Here is an 18,986-nt window from a genome sequence, read left to right as displayed (position 1 = left end):
TTTCTCCAACCGACATTTCACAAACCCGAAATGTTCAGTTAACTGTGACAGAAAACTAATCTATGGAGCCCCTAAAGTCTCAAAAGGGGAATTTTAAAAAAAATTGCGTGCAAACAAGTTATTTTGTAGAAACAACTTATTCATCTTAAGCACAAAAAATGATCTTGTGATTATCTTGTGCACACAAGAATTTTTACTTGTTTTCAAAAGATAAATAACTTAGATGCACAAGATTAAAAATAAAATGGGATTTTTGCTTTAAAACAACTCAATTATTGCTTTTTTACATAGTTGAATTTTCTACTTTTCTTAATCGACCAATCGTTTCAGCCTTACTAGAGGCACTGACAAGTTCATGTTCCACTCAGTAGATGTCTTGTAAAAACCTCTTTTAAAAAAGCAATTTTTTAAAATCAAAAATATGTTTGTATGTTAAAAACAAACCTCACAAATATCAATATTGTTTTGTGCCTAAAAATTCCAATCAATAATCTAACTACAGAGCAGAATTGTGGTTACTGTCAAACCACGTGTTATTATAGGTTTCCTGATAAATCACTTATTTATTTATTTTCTCTCCCCATGCCTCAGTGGCAGAGTTCAGGGGCCCTTTGGTACCTCAATTTGCTCCTGAGTGAAGTCACATCTCTGCTCAGAGTGTCGTTGGCCTCGCTCGCCTCCTCCAGCTCCCTCTGCAGTTTCCTGCGGGCTGCTGCCATGCGCTGAGACTCCTCCTCCGCCTCCTCCAGCTGGTGCTTCAGCTGCTTCACCCGCACATTGCCCTTCTCCGCCTGCACAAAGCAGAGACATTTCATTTACTGGTTGACCGTTACATGATTCTTTTGATCCTCTGTTTTTGTTTTGCTAACATCATGATCAGAGTTACCTGGTCTTTGTACTGTTGCGCCTGCTTCCTCTCATCCTCCATCTGGATGGTTAAATCCTTCAGTTTCTTCTCTTTCTGACGCAGGTTCTTGGCATTGGCCTGACGCTCTCTATGCAACATAATAACACAAAATAATTGTCTTAACACTAACACACTAAATAACTATGACAAAAATAATTAAATGGTGTGCTTGCATTCAGAGAAGTGATTTAATCTTGATGCATCTTCATTCTGTGTTTCAGTGCAGTTTGTTAGTTTTACACTCCATTTCCCAACATTCACCAGTACCTGCTCTCTATCTCCAGCTGCTCCTCCACCTCTCTCAATTTGGACTCGAGAGCAGCAATGGCGGATTTGAGTTTGGAGCGGCCCTGGCCCTCGACCTCCTGCAATTTGGCCTTCAGGTCTCGGTTTTGTCTCTCCAGCTGCTGCCTGGAGCTCTCCCTGCTCTGAGAGGACAATCTCTCTGCTGCCAGCTCTGCACCCAGCTGATCCACCTGTGTAGCACACGTTAGAGGGAAACACTCAGAGAGAGGAACGTAGCTTGGATTTAAATATTACTATGCTATGGAAACACCACTCAGAGCTAAACCCTCTGCAGTGTGATTGTAACCCTGGACCTACCAGCTGCTGGCTCTTCCTCAGCCGGTCATTGAGACTCTCCAGGTTGGCCTGCTCCTCCTCCAGTTCCTCCTCCAGCTGGCTGATCTTGGTGTCCAGACGACGCTTTTCATCAGATAGCAAACACCTGAACAGGGGGGGGGGGAGAAGAGAGAGGAAATAAAGGTAGAGGTTGGAAAGTAAATATAAGAGGAGATGACACTTAGATTTTATTACACCTTCAAGCACTTTCTTTATAAGCTTTGCATATCACGGTTATCATGGATACTGGTATATCAAGACGCCTCTCCTCTGCTAATAACTAGATGTTTTTTTTCCATTTTCTTAAACTCTTGAACACACATCAAACATCTTAACAACCACTGGCTACATTTATATTTCATTTCAAGTGAATATTCACAGTGCCCAGAGAATAATTCTAAATGATTTGGTGACCACCTGGCTTTTCCTGTCCTCCTGGGAACTGGACACTCGAAGGTCTAAAACATGACTGCTGTTTAAAAGTGCCATGTCTCCAGAAATAACAAGCGTCTCTTTCCATCAGTCACATAATCTCCCTTCCCTGAGCTTCTTGTTTACATTGTCTTGCAACCTAAAATGTGTATGGTAGTAACATAAGACACCCACTTTCCAGAGGAGTTACTGGCCAGCTCTTCGGACAGCTCGTCTCTTTCTGTCTCAGCCTGCTTACGAGCTCTCTCAGCTGCTGCCAGCATCTGGACAGACAAACAGAAGGTGAGAAGACAAAGGAAATTTATGTTGGTATAAAGAAGGTTAATAAACACAAACAAAGATCATGTTATCCCTTTATTTCTTTGTTTTTTATTTTTATATCCCTTTATTTCTTAATTTCAAAAATGACAGTTTTCATGGTTTTTATAAAGATTGTATTGCAGAATAACAAAACTACAATGAATGAATTCTTGCGTTATGGCCAAAAACATGTCTTTATGAAGTCAGCATGTTTATTTACTCCAAGTGGACGTTTGTACCAAATTTGAGGAAATTCATGAAAATGGCACAGAAGCAAGGTCATAGTGACCTTGACCTTTGGCTAACAATTTTTGTTTTGTTTTTGATTTTGTTTTTCGCCTTTATTGGACAGGACAACTACAGCATGAAAGGGGGAGAGAGAGGGGATGACATGCAGCAATGGGCCACAGGGTTGAAAAAATACCTGCAGCTGCTGCGCCTTTGTACACGGGGGGCTGCTTTACCAGGCGAGCTACTGGCCACCTCCTAACATCAAATTCTAATCAGTTTATTGTTATCCAAGTTGACATATGTGTTAAATTGGAAGACATTGTCTGAAGGTGTTCTTCTTCTTGTGCTCTGTTCTTTCACAAGAATGAGATGGACGCAAGGTCACAGTGACCTTGACTTTTTGCCACCAAATCATACTCAGTTAATCCTTGACTCGAAATGAATGTTTGTTCCATATTTGAAGAAATTCCCTCAAGATGTTCTTGAGATATAGCATTCACAAGAATGAGACAAAGATGCACCAGTGACTTTTACTTTTAACCTTTGAACACCAAAAATGTATCAATTTATTGTTCAGTTGTTTGCCAAATTTGAAGAAATTCCCTCAAGGTTTTCTTGAAATATTGTATTTACGAGAACAGGATGGACAAACTGGAAAGATAGTTACTGCGGCGATGGCTATCGCTGACGCAGCAGCATAAACTAAATGCGTTAACATCGTAAATGATAACGGAAAACAAGCTTGAATTTTGAAGCTGAAGTTTGGCCTCACCTCGTGCAGCTGGACGATGTCGGCCTCCATGGCCTTGGATCTGCGCTCAGACTCCCTGGCTGAGGCAAGGACCTCCTTTTGTGCTGCACGCGAATCCTCCAGGTCTCTCTGGAGATCCTTCACCTGGCCCTGTGAAGACAGTGGACGAAGTCAAGTACGTTTTTACAGTACATCTAAATCAGGTTGACAATTGTAGAAATGCTCAGTAACCACTCCAACAAGAATACAAAATTACAGGAAGCACTATAGCATGTTTAAAGATAGTGGTATGAAAAAAATCAGCCCAGGTTCAGTTGTTCTGAAGCTGACCTGGAGCTTGCGGAGCTGCTTGATGGTTTCATCACGCCCCCTGCTGGTGGCTTCTAATTGATCTTCCATGTCCTTCAGCTCCCCCTCCAGCTTCTTCTTGCTGCCTGTAGCTTGACCTCGCTGCTTCCTCTCCTCCTCTAGCTCCGCCTCCAGCTCGCGCACCTGATGGTGCGACAGCAGGGAGGAGACATAAGACATACTGTTCTTAAATTCTATATTTTGGTTTGATTTAGTCCTTTATTAGATTTTATAACAAAGCGTGGGTGAGCACACGCCCTAATCCCGAACCACGACTGTTTTTAAAGTTTCTACAAATGTTTACATTACGTAGCCTACATTGCTACATGAAACTACATGCTAACATCTGGTAAACATGTCATCTTTTTTTTGCCAATGTTGGTAATTTCTCCCCATTTTCAGATCAGATTTTGGTTTAGTAGCTTTTATTGATAATTTTCCACAGTAGAAAGTGCTGCTATTTTCCACTACAGTCATTTATCAGCTGCAAAGACAGCGCAGAGAGACAGATGTAACCTGGAAACTGGGCTTTTTCAGGAGAGGGGCTTAGGGAGAGCCTTCTTAAGTGGAGCTTTCTCAGACAGAAGGTGAATATTAAAGTTACAGAAAATACTGTAAATGAGCATAAGAGCATAAGAGGAGCTGCAGCAGGTTGTACTCCACCTGTTTGAGGAGCTGCTTCCTCTTCTCCTCGCCCATCTCATCGTGGGCGTGCAGCTCTCTCTCATGCTGAGCTCTCAGGGCCTGACTGTTGACCTCCAGGCGCAGCTTGGCATCCTCAGCAACCTGTAGCTCGTCCTCCAGCTCCTCCATCTGCGTTCTCATCTCCTCCACGATGGCCTCCAGGCCACGCTTGGCCTTCTCAAGGTCATGGACCTGATAGAGGATGAAGAGAAGAGAAGATCAGAAATGATATCTGTGAGAGAAGAAAGGTGTTCATTCATGTTCAAAAGTTTCTTCTTACGCTCTTTCCAACGTCATCCTTGGAGCTGATGAGGTCCTCCATCTCAGCTCGCAGGGCCTTTATGGTCTTCTCTGCCTCCTCCAGAGCATCCTGGTTCTCGTCCAGCGCTCTGCCTAGAGCTAACATCCGTGTCTCCTTCTCCCTCGCCTCCGCCTCTGCTCGATCCCGCTCCTCCGCAAACTTAGAGGACACGGCGCGCTCCTCTGCCAGCATCTGCCAGATACAAGGACAAAGGAGATCACAGGAGGTTAGATGTGAATGTAAAATGAACTGAAAGTACAGAAACATTCTACACAGAGAAAGGTTTTTATTAAGGATTGTTGGCACATTTTAAACATCTTTCCATGTAAAGGATGGTGGACAAATCCCACCGTACTCCCTCTCAGATAGACAAAACAAACTAAGAATCTTCCACAATTTTAGTCAGACCTGGTCAAACTTTTTCTGTTTCTTCTCCAGGTTGGAGACAAGCTGCCGTTGGCTGTCCAGGTCCATGAGGACGTCCTCTAGCTCCTGCTGCATCCGGCTGCGGCTCTTCTCCATCTTGTCATAGGCCGACGCCTTCTCCTCATACTCACTGTTGGCCGCCTCCAGCTCACGCTGCAGACGCTTCTTCCCCTCCTCCAGCAGCTCCACCGACCCTGACATCTCGTCCAGCTTCTTCTTGTAGTCAGACAGCTGACAGAGGGGGAAACAGTGAGAGCTTTGAGTGGTTTGTCATGTTTCTACAGGGTTCTCCGTGATGTTATTACATAAAAAAATAGTCATCTATTTTCCTTAATTGTATCACCACTGATTTGTCTCCTCAGTTCAGACTTTTTATCCATCTGAAGTTACTGACCTGCATGTTGAGGCTGGAGACCTGTCTCTCCACGACTCGCTTGGTCTCTGTCTCCTCCTCCAGCTGCTCCATCAGGCTGTTCCTGTCCTCCTCTATCTGACGCAGACGTCCGGACAGATTCAGCTTCTGACGGGTCTCCTCTGACAGCAGCTCCTAAAAGAGAAGGGCGAGGAGGCGAGGAGAAATCTGTCCTTTGGCGGCAAGGATGTTCCACCACCGTGCCTTAGACTGAAATCTCTCAAATAAATTTGTACAGACATAAATGTTCCCGAGAAGACGAGCTGACTTTGGTGATCCTCTGACTCCTGCACCACCACTAAATTTTGTTAATGGCTTCCAGAAGTTGTATTTTGACAACTCCAGTAACTTGCTGACTTTTTCCTGTAAGTTTTTTCTCAAAATTTCTTAACAACTATAGATTGCCATGCATTACTGACATTCCCATTAACCTCAGCTGTATCTGGGCTTTGGTGCTAATTAGCATATAGTAGCATGCCAATGTGCCAAATAAAGGTGGTGAACATAACACCTTCAAGGGGGTATTAGCATTATCATTAATAGCATGCTGATGTTAACTTTTAGCTCAAAGCAGAACTGCTAAAAAAGAACTACAACTTTACAAACTGCTGTACGTGGTTGTCCCTCACCTGTGCATCCTGGAGCTGGGAGGACAGACTGGAGACGTCTTTACTCAGCTTGATGTTTTTTCCCTCCGCTTCATTCAACTGACCCATCACACTGTCCACCTCCATCTGGTGGAGGCAAAGAGGAAGAAAAGCAGAGAGACGGAAAGAAAATGAGAGCGACAGAAGAAGTGTATTTTGAAGCTCCATATTTGCAGTTTTGTCCCTCCCTCTATCTTCTCTTCCACCAGTAATTATACCAGGATAAATCAAAATTTAAGGAGGGATGAATGCGTATGAGTTTTTACCTTAATGTATTCATACAGTTTAGATACAAATAGTGTTGAATAAATAAACAGTCTAGTGCTTCAGTGTCGATTCATTAATATCCTATGACTCACAGTCATCTTAGAGACCCGCTCCCCCAGCTCGGTCTTCTGCCGCTCGCTCTCGTTGAAGCGTGACTGCAGGTCATTCAGCTGGCCCTCTACCTTCTTCTTCTTGTGCTCCACGTCCTGTTTGGCGCTGGCGAGGGATCGCAGGTCAGCGTTGAGATCTGCAGACTCCTTCTCCAGAGCCTGCTTGGCTTTCTCCAAACCAGCTCTCACCTGGACAGAGAGATATGGTGTTAACTGAGGGACTTCAAGACCTCTTTGCTAATTTTCATGGTCATCTGTCTTTATTCTTTAAATATTTCTTTAGATGATGTTTTTTTCTTACTGCCTGTATATCAGTGTTTTCTATAGAAATATTAAACAAAAACAGTTGGACCAACAATTTATTGACTTTATGTTGGCATGTTGTGCTGGTATTGTTCTGGACCTCTTACATGAAATTTCCACATGGACCTTTAGTCAAAAAGTGTTGCGTGTGTGTGTATGTGTGTGTGTGTGTGTATACCCGCTTGGCCTGCTCAAGCTGCTCAGTGAACTCTTCCACAGCCTGGCTGTGCTTCTGTCGCAGATCCTGGACTTGGGCCTCGTGGCTTCGCCCCTCATCCTCCATGGCTTTCTTCAGCATGGCCACCTCCTGCTCACGCTTTGCTCTGTGCATATTGCAAATATATATCCGACATCACCACAACACATCCAACAGTGACAAGGCAGAGGTTTGTTTTATGAACGTCAACTTTTATGCAGATGACATGGTTATTTACTGTTCTGCACCATCTCAGAGAAGAGCTATGTGCAATCCTTAGTCTGTGTTTAATATTGTTCAACACATGAAAAGAAAAAAATATTTGTTTTACTAATAAAAAAGATCTGACCTTTCAAATGTCAACAAAGGAAAAAGGTGCAGAGATTGAGTGATGATTTTTGTTCAAATATCTTTTTTATTTACGTTCTTTCAACCTCCATATTATTCAACTAGTAAAAAGAAAAAAAAGAAGCTTTTTACTGTATACACAACAGGCCAGGACTGTTCTTAAAAGTCCTTTCAAGTTATATGTTGATTCCAAATGTGTAAAATCAGAGAATTATGTAATTTTGTCCTTTTTCTTAGAGTTGAGGAAAAACACTATGCATAAACTTAACTATGTGTTAAGAATTCGTCTAAAATCCCAAATTATTTCAGTAAATGGCAGAGCTCTCCTTAGTCAGCTCGGAGTGAGCAGCAGAGGCAAAAGCTACACACTTTCCAAGATTTGGATATGTATGGGCCTGAGATGTTTTTGACTCATTAGTCAAAGTTTTGGACCATTTCTAGGGAGTTTTAAACATACTGGCCCTGCTTTTCTTCTTTCTGCTTCACGTCTTTGTGTATCTCAACACTAACATGCATGACTGATTCAACATTTGATAGAATGCTTGGACCAATCAGAGGTAGTGTATGTGGAAACAATAGATGGTACAGACCGTAGCTCTTGCTGGGCAGCGGTAGTATCCAGGCTGTCCTCCAGCTCGGTGCGGAGAGCGTTTAGCTCCTCTCCAAGATCCCTCCGAGCCGCCTCCACCTTCCCCCTGGCTTGTCTCTCAGCCTCCAAGTCCTCCTGCAGTTCTGAGAGCAAGACCTCCAACTCTCGAACCCGCTTCACAGCTGCCCCGCGCTGATTGCACTCATCCTCCAAGCTGTGGACATAAAAAATGTTCTCATATTTTTTTTTGAGACAATATCTAGAACTTTCTGTTTGGAAGAGACTCTTAAGCTTTAATTTACAGGTCCAACAATATAACCTTTATGTTTCCTTAAAATTAACTTCATCATACACAGTGTTGTCTGAAGGGGAAAGTGGAGGGCTTGCTGGTTTGTGAAAGTTACAAATATTGTCAGACATAGCTCCCCATATTCTGTAGATAAGCAGCTTTTTACATATGATAACTAATGACCAGATAACCAGGAAATTTGTTATGGACATTTACAGTCCCCAGAGGCTAAACCTGTTTTGGTGATCCTGTAGCTTTTCTACTAATGGAACCCTTAAAACCAAACACCTCCCCTTTTACACAAGACAATCCACAAAGTATCATTTACTTGAGCCCATTTATTCTCTCTTTTTTGATTGCAATGTCTCCATGACCTTTCCTCCCGCACCACCTTCAGATAAACTTAGTTTAAACTCTCTGTTAGGGCTTTAAGAATCACTAAATGATCAGTATGGTTTTTGTTCTGTCTAACATTGTCTTGCATTATTAGCTGTTAAGACCATCATCCGTTTACCGGGCCTGTGTGCCCTGCAGCTCCTCTTCCTTAGCAGCCAGCTGGGCTCGGAGTTCCTCTAGTTGGGCCTGAAGGTCGGCGTGCTGCTCCTGGAGGTCAGCCAGTTCTGCCTCCACCTTCCTTTTGGCCTTCTCCATGTCCTGACGACCCTTCTCCTCCTTTTTCATACGCACTGCAGAGGAGAAACAAAGGAAGGAAAATTGATTTTTAATCTCATTTGTTATGAAAAACTCTTGTCTTGCATTTAATATCACTGGTCATATTTACAATAAATCAAAAGTGGAGCATTTGAAGAAGGCGTTAAAGTAAATTGGCATATTTGGCATTCTAGAAGATAAATGCAGTTCTCAGCCATATATAATATTTGGAATCTCTACTTTTTCATAGGCTAAACTTCACATTCATAAATGCAGATTTATGGGTATGAAGATTTCTAATATTTATAAAGGAGGTCAAAGAATTTATTGACTGTAAGAACCACTGTAAAAATCATAAAGAATATTTCAAATATACCTCCTCATTTCTTTTTTTTCTTTTTAACATCTTATGAATGAAATTAAAAAAAACCCTCAAAAGTGAATGCACGCCAATAAAGATAAGAGAAGATGAAGTATTTTGGTGACTGACTCTCCAGGTCTGAGATCATGGACTCGTGTTTGGCCTTGAGTTTGGTCAGATTCTTGGACTTCTCCTCCTCCTCTGCAAGGTTAGAGCTCATGTCAGCCATCCTTTCCTCCAGAAGCTTTCGTTCCTGAAAAGACACAAGAACATGAAAGTCTAGCAAGCAGCGTGTATTAAACACCAACAAAACTACAAACCAAAACGGTTTAAACTCTTTCTACCTTCTGCAGTTTGTTATTCTGGTCCTCCATAATCAGAACATCCTCCTCCAGTTTCTTGACTTTTCCCTCCACGGCCACCTTCTCCAGCTGCAGCTTCTGCTTGGCGTCTTCTTCCTCAGCTATGTGGGCCTCCATCAGCTGCAGAAAAACATTATGTGTGTAATGGATTGTTGGAAATGAAGCTGACAATTTTGAAAGACAGTAAAAAAAAAAAAAAAAACACCAATGAAAAACTTACTAAAAGCTCAGGTAAAAGAGAAGCATGTAACAAGTGCAACATATAAACAACCTATTAATTAACACTTAAAAAAAATCCTTTTAAATAATGTGGACATTTTTTTGGACCAATTTCATTTTTACTAGTGATCAAATTAAAAATCTGTGTTCATTATTATGTTAACAGTACAGAACAGTTAAAAAAATCCTTTTAAATAATGTATTTTTTATTTTAATGAAGAATAACCTTAAAATTATGCCCTCATACATATGGAAGTTAAATACTTAATTACTATAATTATGAGCAAAAGTCTTTAAGTTGATAACCCATGCATGTTCATTTGTTCCAACTAAGTTTTTCACATTATCTAAAAGAAATTCAAAATTATGTACAATTACCATATTTATCACTACAAAATTTAAATTAATTTGTCATAAAAACAAAGTTTTTCCTTTTCCCAGCATTATCTAAAAGGAATTTTAATGGTTTAATTCATTTATTGTCATTATTTGGATTTGAGATTGTTAATAACAATAATTTATTTGTGGAAAACTGTACTAATGTCCTCCGGATTGCCATACACCTTTTGTCCTCTGGGGTCATTCTGACCCCGCCCTGTTTTGACTGTTATTTAAAGCATATTGTATAAATTGTCAATCAATTCTGTGTTACACCTTTAGTCTTACTTCAGTCCAACAAATTACCACACATTTTTCCCTTTGTTTTGGAATTTAGCGCCAATAGACCTTGATTACATCAGTATAAAAAACATATTTTGATGGCAAAAGATTTCATTTGGGGTCTGATTGACCCCAAGGACAACAAGAGGGTTAAATAATTGTTAGTAAAAGCAATATTAGCAATAATAATAACACCTGCAGCTGCTGCTCCATGTCCTTTCTCTCCTGCTGCAGCGCATTGCTGCGGTCCTCCTCCTCCTCCAGCCGGGCCTCCATCTCATGCAGCACCTCTTCTAGCTCCTGCTTCTTGGCCTCCAGTCGCACCCTCATCTCCTCCGCCTCCGTGTACATCTCCGTCTCTGCTTGAAGCTTCATCTCCAGCTGGGCTCTCTCTTCAATGAGCTGCAGACACAGACTTCAGTCATTTTTTTTTTTTTTTTTAACATTTTTTACACAATAAACACAAGGGAAAAACCTGAATTTATTTTACCAGGCTGTGTTTCTGGGTGATGTCCTTCAGCTCGGTCTCAGCCTTGACTGCCACCTCCTTTGCTGCCTTTAGTTCCTCCTCTTTCTGACCCATTTCTTCTTCTTGTCTGGTGACCTGCAGCAGGGGCTTCACCTGAACCACACAGAGACACATGTCAGCCTTGGTTTCTTTTCATTTACAGGAAATGTAACCACAATACCGTGAATGTGCAATAATTATTATACATTATAATCAGTAGACATCATATATACTGTATATATAAAAATTTTAGTAGAGCAAAAAAAAAAAAAGTTAAATGTGTCCTGATACAGTGCCAGAGAAAAGAGCAAGTTATTACATAGACTACAAAAGGTTTATCTGCATATGAAGGCCATTGTAGGGCATTCAGAATCAAGCTCAGCTCTACACTGTCAGATCTGGTGCCAACTAGTTGTGTCTACACTGGACACAAATATGCTTTAGCTAACTTTAGAAATCAGCCCATATCAGAGCTGATGTTTGCACATTTAAGGTACTCTAACATGCTAATAATAGATTAAATTTGATTCAAAGGTATTTTATCTTCCTTATATTATGTTTCATTTCAACATTTTAATCTTCTGCACTATTTTACATGTTATGTGTTATGTGTTATGTGTGTTATGTCTTGGATTCTCATTTTTACTTGCATGTTTTTCTTTTTATAAATTTTGTAGTGGCATTGTTGGAGGGAGTCTGAAGGCAAGAATTAAATTGCACTGTTATCCGAACCTCTTAAAACTTAAAATCAATTTTGTATTAAATTAAAATTAATTAATTGTATGTGTGTGTGTGTGTGTGTAACCTTGGTGAAAAGTCTCCACCACTGCCAGTTCTTGAGTTTGAGGTAACAGGCACAGTTCCTCTGGATCACCTTCATGGCGGTCAGCTGCTGCTGACGTTTACTGAAAGCTCTGAAAAGATGTAGATGTAAGCACAGGTGAAACAAGAACTCAGACATTGTGCCTCAGTAAAAGCAATACCACTAAAGTTAAGTACAAGTACCTTAAACTTGTACTTAAGTGACAGTGTCCAGTCTAACTGTTTCTCTTACTTGCGGGCCAGAAAGCCTCTTGCTTGTGCCTGGAAGGCGATGATGATGACGGTCAGTTTGAGGTCTCTCTCCTCCTCCAGCTGGGCTAGAACTCCCGTCCTGAAGAACATCTTACTCTGACCGATACGATACAGGTTAGTGTCCAGATCCAGGTGCTTTACCTGTAGGAGAGGGGAGGACTCAATTTAGTAGAAGTAAATTCATGTTTAAATGACATTTCCATTCAAGTACTGGAAACTGTTACTGTGGATGTCGTCTTAACTCTCATTTTAACTCTGTATGTATGCAGGTATTCTCTAAACAAAGTGGACTGTATCAAAAATAGTACATAATACAAAAATGTCCTATTCCATCCTGCTCACCATCAGACAGCAGGCCTGCTTCCCATCCATGAAGCCCTTAGGGATGGCGTTAGCAGCCAGGATCTCATATCTACAACAAGAAAATACACACATTTTGTCCCAGAAACTGGGGATCTTATGCTCTTATTTTGAAACGAACTATTTTTTTGACAGTTTTATACGTAAAGTTTGTATGGTTGGCCTCCAGTGGTCAGTGTTAGAAACTACAGCGCTGCATTTAAAGCCTCCGGGAACCCAAATCACCAAAAACTTTCTTAATATGTAATTTAGTGGTCTTACATGCACAATATGCAAGGTTGATTTAGGCTTGGTTATCCCTGAACCGAATCACGTAATATGGATTAAGCCAATCAAAAATTGTGTCAGTTGATATTAATTTAACTTGCCAAATTGAAATCCCTCAACGCTCCTTTAAATAGGGTACGTTCAGTGACACTCACTCTGGGCGCACTGTGGCACAAACTGGACTGTTTGTAAATTCGCTGTTGTAGTGCTGCTGGAATTTACTGTTTGTCTATCCAGAGCAATGCAGTGTCAGAGTGCACTCTGGGCCTTGTTTGGAGCAGCATTCTTACTATTTCAAGCCACATTTCCAGAGACTTTTAAATTAAGGGCTTAACACTGTAAATATTAGGATAATTACACCGTGCACTCACAAATGTCATGTATATTGCAAATCTTTCAATTCAAATGTATTACATGGTTATGTAATTATATATATTATTAACACATACTGTCAACGTCAGTACAAACAGAACAATAACTATTGTAACTGACACCTCTAAATATTAATAATAAATTGCTATAACTGTAATCTCAGACAGTTTCCTCACCTCTGTCTGAACTCCTGGAACACAATGCGGTTGGGAAATCCCTGCCTGCAGATTCGGATGCCCTCCAGCACACCGTTACACCTGAGCTGCTCCAGCACCAGATTGGAGTCCATCTTTCCAGCCTGCAGCACAGCAGCAGCAGACTCAGCGTCTCTTCTATACACTGTAGCTTTAGCTCTAATGAAATCATTTATGGGCAAAAAAAACAAAGCACCTAACTATAAATTTAACAGTTGACCTACCCTTTTCTCGTGGTTTGGGATGATGCAGCGCACAAAGTTGGGCTGCGTGTTGTGCAGCGTGGTCATCAGCTTTCCCAGCGACTCCTTATACAGCTGACCCACTGTGCGAAACATGCCCTTCTTGGATTTAGTGGAGGTGGGCGCAGAGCTCTCGGACATCTTTGTCATGGTCTCCAGACCCACCACTCGATCCACTGACACACGAGACATTTATACCACATTTGATTACACAAGAGACAAGAGATTCTTGGTGAAATTTGGACATGTTGTCTCGTCTTGGACGACTGACCGTCTTTCCACAGGTCCTGGATAAAGTTGCTGGAAGAGTTGTTGAGCAGAGCAGTCACGTTGTCATTCAGGGGGTCCATGTTCTTGGTCAGCCAGTTAGCTGCGTTATAGTCGACCTGGAAACGTAAAGTCAGGCGTGTTGATGGCGATCATGATGGCATTCATTTTTAATTTTTTTTTACTGTCAACAAATCCTTTATCAAAAACAAAAGCATTAATGTCTCTCTACTTTCTGACTTCCTGTCTTATTTCATTTGTTGGGGACTATTTTCAGTAGCGGGTTTATCCACATTTGAAGCTCTAGTGAGTGGCACTGAGTCAAAATAAACTACAGCGTTTCTTTATGGTCATGAATGAACATGTCACCCAGAGCAACAGTGTGGTTCAATGATGTGATTTTTAATAGTTTTCCCACAACAGTAGAGCTCTGTGGCAAAGATGGATCAGGTGTTTATACACAATAATTGTTGGTTGAAACGTTATGGTGTGAAACATAAAATATCACTGACCTTTTCAATTAAACCAAACTATAACTTTTACCATGTCATTCCTGAAGCCTTCAGTGATGCTCACCTTGCCAGCGTAGTGCAGAACAGTAAACATCAATTTATCTTTGTGTTGTTTGGGTTTGGAGAATTTCACATGACCGGTGTGGGTGTTCAGCAGCTTGTCCACGAAGGAGACATCGGTGGCTTTGGGGAACCAGCACTCCTCATCCAGCAGGGCCAGGATGCCTGGAGGGTTGTTCTGCAGGACAGTTTAGGACACAGAGGTTCAGATTAAGTAAAGGTGTTTACATTTGTTTCATGTTGTAACTGTTATCAAGCTGAAGACATTCCTCCACAGGGTTTGGATTTGGGGACAGGTACAGGTTAATACACACTTGGTAGAAGTGATACACTTGTGTATCCCAACTATTATTGGGCCATTTGGAGATGAACAGTGTTACAGAAGGATCTCTACAAATCTTATGCTTAGTAGATATTGTAGACATTATTTTGATGGCTTAACAATGAACTGAATTTATGAAATAATAGTCTGTTCAAGGAGTTACATTTTGGATCTCACTATGCTTCAACTCCTTCTTACAAACTTTAGAATAAAAGCAATTCTCCTACTTAAATGATGATTATTGTAATGTTTTAGTTCACAATAAGGACCCAGAGGAGAAAAGTAAGCAGGCAGGTGGCTGAAACAAGAAGCGAGCTCTAATGCTGGTAAAAATCCACCAAACAAGCAGGAAACAAAAGTAAAAGTACAAAAGAAAGAAGAACCAACACTGAACTGAGAACCAACCAGGATGACATGATGAACACAAGGATAAACTCAGGGAAGAAATCCAAAACAGAACACATGAGAGACCAGGCAGGGAACGGAGCAGGGGACAACACCATGAACACTGGGATGAACACAGATAAACTGACAAAGGACAAAGGGAAAGACAAAAGAATAAATACACAGAGAACTAATCACAAGAACAAAACACAGCTGGACGAGGTCAACATGGGCAAAAGGAGGGAACTGAGAACTGCTTGACAACAAAGGTGTAGTCGGGATCAGTAACACTAGCGTGAAGCAAACAAGACTAATATTGAACAGGTATACAGCGAAGACTCTGGGAACAGGGAAGGACAAACGAATGATAGAGGGCAGGTGTGTGAGAAAACTGGTGGGAAACAGACAAATGCAGGAAGTAACACAAGAAATGACAAATGATGAACTTGACTTACAGAATAAAACAAGAAATAAACAAAACAAGTGATCATAACAATTATACCTTATGCACCCCATAGCTCAGCATTACCATGCTGTACAGAGGGGTCTTTATTAAAAATGTGTTTCAGCCACTTTGAAAAAGGCCTCCCTGAAAAATACAATATCCGTCTATTGAGTGTTTTCAACGTGAAGTTTCATTTCGGTTGGATCGCGGAACAGCTGCTAAGAGCACTTTCTGACCTAAATATCTGACCAGTGGTGGATGAGAAATGCAGTGCCAAAGGAAAAGGCTGTGTGACGGCGCGCTAAAGCGGTGAAAATACTCTAAATATAGCATCCACTTAGACTCATACTGATTTTTTTTAGGTAGGCCTTTTTTAAAGTGGCTAAAATAAGTTTTTTATAACCCCTGTGTGTGTGTGTGGGTCTGTTTATGACGACCACAAGCTTCTGTATGTAATACACTGACTATACATAAGTATCTCATACACCCCCCTTCAAAAATTCTGAACTATCACTTTAAGACAAGTGAGATTTCAGAATCTTTTAAATAAGATTATTTTTTTTTCGGCTTTGGCCTTTATTGTATAGCACAAGTTAAACATGAAAGGGGGATAGAGAGGGGATGACATGCAGCAAAGGACACAACCTCAGTACATGGGGCACCAACTCTACCGGGTGAGCTATTGGGCCTCGATTTAAGACATTTCAAAGATTTTTTCAATGTACTGTAGCTAAAATAAAATTTAAGACCAATTTTACATGAAACCACATGACATCAATTACATAAGGTTATGGAGAATTTTGCCAAAATATTTACTGTAACACAAAACATCACTTTTTGGTGATATCCTGGTTAAAGTAAATCATGTAGGAGTTTGTGCAACCGATCACTGACCGGCCTTTCAATGAGCTCGATGCAGGGCTGCAGGTCGAGGCCGAAGTCGATGAAGTTCCACTCGATGCCCTCTCTCTTGTACTCCTCCTGCTCCAGGATGAACATGGTGTGGTTGAAGAGCTGCTGCAGACGCTCGTTGGTGTAGTTGATGCAGAGCTGCTCGAAGGAGTTGTCCTGAGAGAGAGACACGTCGCAGTGATAAGAAAACAACATAAACTCAACAAGACAAACTCAAGTTTGTTTTCAATGAAACTTCACCTCAAAAATCTCAAAACCAGCAATGTCCAGGATGCCCAGGAAGGAGGACGACTGTCTCTTACTCTTGTCCAGCGTCTTGTTGACTCTGGCCAGAATCCAACGAAACAGACGCTCGTACATGGCTTTAGCCAGAGCCTCCACGGCAAAATCAACCTGGAGGAGGAGGAAGAAGATGAAGAGAGACAGGAGAAAGGTTTTGTTTTGATTCAATATGGGATGATTTCATAGGTCTGTCTTACTGGAAAGTGATGTATCAAAAGGGTTTTACATCATACCAAAAAGAAGGTACATTTACTCGACTGCAGTTTATGCATTTTTTGAGATGTTCTACTTTTCCTCAACCACATCTCAGAGAGAAATACAGAAGAGCCTTTATTCTGTGTGTTAATGAAGTTTGGTTTGCTGTCACCTGCTGCTTGGTTTGCGCCTTCTGCACCACCTCTCTGCCCACTTTAATTCTGGGGGTGAGGATGGCGCGGGTGAAGTCGGTGACATTGATGCCCTGCAGGTGACACACCTTCTGGGCAGCTGGGGTTGATGGAAAAGAAATAGAGAAGAAGTCAGAGATTATTTAAGTTATTTTACAGCATTCATGGTATTTTCAGATAGTTACCGGTGTTGTCAGGCATGGTTGCCTGCTCGCTGTTCCTCTCCTTCTCAAACTTGATGTTGCCCAGCTGGAGCACAGTGGACACCACCTTCAACATCCCTGCAAAGAGGAAGGGGGACAATCAAGATGGTGCATACATTTTGAGCAACGTTGCAGATTTCCCGAAGTTGCTGTTTTTTCTGATCCATGAAATGAAACTACACACCTGCTGGTACAGAATCACAATGTCACATTTCTATTTTCCTACATAATAAAGCTGCACAGTGAACATTAAAGTTGATATAACCAAAGCAATTTCAATGAGTTGTGCAGATGCAGCTGCATCCCAGGTGTGTATGTGTCCAGAGAGAAAGGGGAACTGTGGATTTGTTGTGAATTCAAGTTTTGGAAAAGATTTGGACAGCTTGAACAAAATAAGGCTGAAGGTTTTCTAATGATTTTATTCCCTTACTCACTTTATTTTAATTTTCTGATGATACTCTTTCATCTTCCTTTACATATTTAGAAGAACAATTAACATCTGTACACTGTGAGATGGAAAGGATTTAGGAAATGGATGGATGGAAGATGTTCGTTTTTTAAACATACTGTGTTAGCCAAGTACAAAAAGTATGGTGGAAAAAAAAATGGATTTGTTTCTGATGATCAGTGTGTACCTATCCTCTCATCCTCAGTGAAGCCCATGATCTCCATGGCCTCCAGAGTCTCATCAAACATGATGTCATCCTCCTGACCAGGGATCTCCACGTGACCAGCTAGCAGGAAACGATAGCTGCTGAAGTCCTCCAGCAGGAGCTCCTCTAGACACACACACACACACACACACACACACACACAACTTTATTGACATGTACCGACCAGGACATTATACAAAATGACCACAAAGACACAATAACACTACAAAGAGACACAAAAAACCAAAACACATGAAATTACCTCAGTAAGACAAAATTACCACAAGGGGACAGAAAATGACTACAAAAAGATGCAAACAATCAAAAAAGACATAAAATTACCTAAAGAAACTCAGCAACTACATAAAGACACACAACAGCCACAAAAAGACACAAAATGAGTAGAAAGAGACGCAAAATCACAAAAAGAGGCATAATGACTACAAGCAGACGCAAAACCACCACAAAATCTGAGTCTTGCTCCTCTGTGGTAGAGGTGGTGGGGCCCTTTGCATATCGGTGCACGGGGGCTAGTTTCATACAATACCAGTATCATCACTCTAGCTTTAAATCTCAGCCTGGTGTAGACTCTTAAAGACAGGACTGTGGGCCGGGATCGCCCCAAGATTAACACAATTAAAATGTTATGGATCAAATTTAATCGCATCACCATTAATGCATTAACACTGACAACCTTTGTTTTTTGTTTTTTTCTTCATCATATTGTAGTTGCTCACCCTTCAGCTTGTCTTTGGCTCCTGCCACCATGTAGTAGAAGATGTGAAAGGCTCTCTCAGTGTTGGCCTGACGAATACAGCGAGACTTCTCCAGCAGGTCTAATCGGGTCAGGACAGGGTTAAGCAGACAACTACGTCTATTTTAAGTTATTATTTCAACTAAAACATCACTTGATCTGAAAAAGGATACAGGTGTCAATATTGGCCCCAACTAAATAACCAGTCACATCAAAGTTAAGCTTGATGAACTTGCCCTGTGGATAGAGGAGAGGACAACATGACACAGTTAATCAATGAGAGAACTAAAAGCCTTAACTGTTGTTAGACATTGACTTTCAAACAGATTAAAAACTTACAAATCGTGAGGAGTTGTCGTTCTTGATAGTTTTGG

At 41.2% G+C, this 18,986-nt stretch overlaps 1 protein-coding gene across 1 annotated transcript in view; it reads right to left on the bottom strand.

Annotated features, from left to right (window-relative positions):
• The window catches only part of LOC121956126 (myosin-11-like), a 29,978-nt gene that overhangs the window by 1,527 nt on the left and 9,465 nt on the right, over nucleotides 1-18,986 (bottom strand). The window contains 35 exon segments of the mRNA XM_042504243.1: nucleotides 619-791; nucleotides 887-995; nucleotides 1,175-1,383; nucleotides 1,511-1,634; nucleotides 2,135-2,223; nucleotides 3,264-3,392; nucleotides 3,573-3,734; nucleotides 4,254-4,466; nucleotides 4,555-4,767; nucleotides 4,984-5,232; nucleotides 5,396-5,548; nucleotides 6,043-6,147; nucleotides 6,420-6,626; nucleotides 6,919-7,063; nucleotides 7,875-8,087; nucleotides 8,677-8,848; nucleotides 9,304-9,427; nucleotides 9,519-9,656; nucleotides 10,611-10,817; nucleotides 10,906-11,037; nucleotides 11,729-11,837; nucleotides 11,978-12,138; nucleotides 12,340-12,409; nucleotides 13,173-13,294; nucleotides 13,415-13,608; nucleotides 13,704-13,818; nucleotides 14,276-14,449; nucleotides 16,317-16,490; nucleotides 16,575-16,727; nucleotides 16,984-17,102; nucleotides 17,188-17,283; nucleotides 17,841-17,984; nucleotides 18,596-18,694; nucleotides 18,786-18,849; nucleotides 18,952-18,986. The exon segment at nucleotides 18,952-18,986 is cut by the window's right edge and continues 58 nt beyond it. Coding sequence (XP_042360177.1) covers nucleotides 619-791; nucleotides 887-995; nucleotides 1,175-1,383; nucleotides 1,511-1,634; nucleotides 2,135-2,223; nucleotides 3,264-3,392; nucleotides 3,573-3,734; nucleotides 4,254-4,466; nucleotides 4,555-4,767; nucleotides 4,984-5,232; nucleotides 5,396-5,548; nucleotides 6,043-6,147; nucleotides 6,420-6,626; nucleotides 6,919-7,063; nucleotides 7,875-8,087; nucleotides 8,677-8,848; nucleotides 9,304-9,427; nucleotides 9,519-9,656; nucleotides 10,611-10,817; nucleotides 10,906-11,037; nucleotides 11,729-11,837; nucleotides 11,978-12,138; nucleotides 12,340-12,409; nucleotides 13,173-13,294; nucleotides 13,415-13,608; nucleotides 13,704-13,818; nucleotides 14,276-14,449; nucleotides 16,317-16,490; nucleotides 16,575-16,727; nucleotides 16,984-17,102; nucleotides 17,188-17,283; nucleotides 17,841-17,984; nucleotides 18,596-18,694; nucleotides 18,786-18,849; nucleotides 18,952-18,986 — 5,095 coding nt within the window.

Source organism: Plectropomus leopardus, chromosome 17 (assembly GCF_008729295.1).
Source record: "Plectropomus leopardus isolate mb chromosome 17, YSFRI_Pleo_2.0, whole genome shotgun sequence".
In the NCBI taxonomy this organism is placed as follows: Eukaryota; Metazoa; Chordata; class Actinopteri; order Perciformes; family Serranidae; genus Plectropomus; species Plectropomus leopardus.
This window is presented reverse-complemented; position numbering and strand designations above follow the sequence as displayed.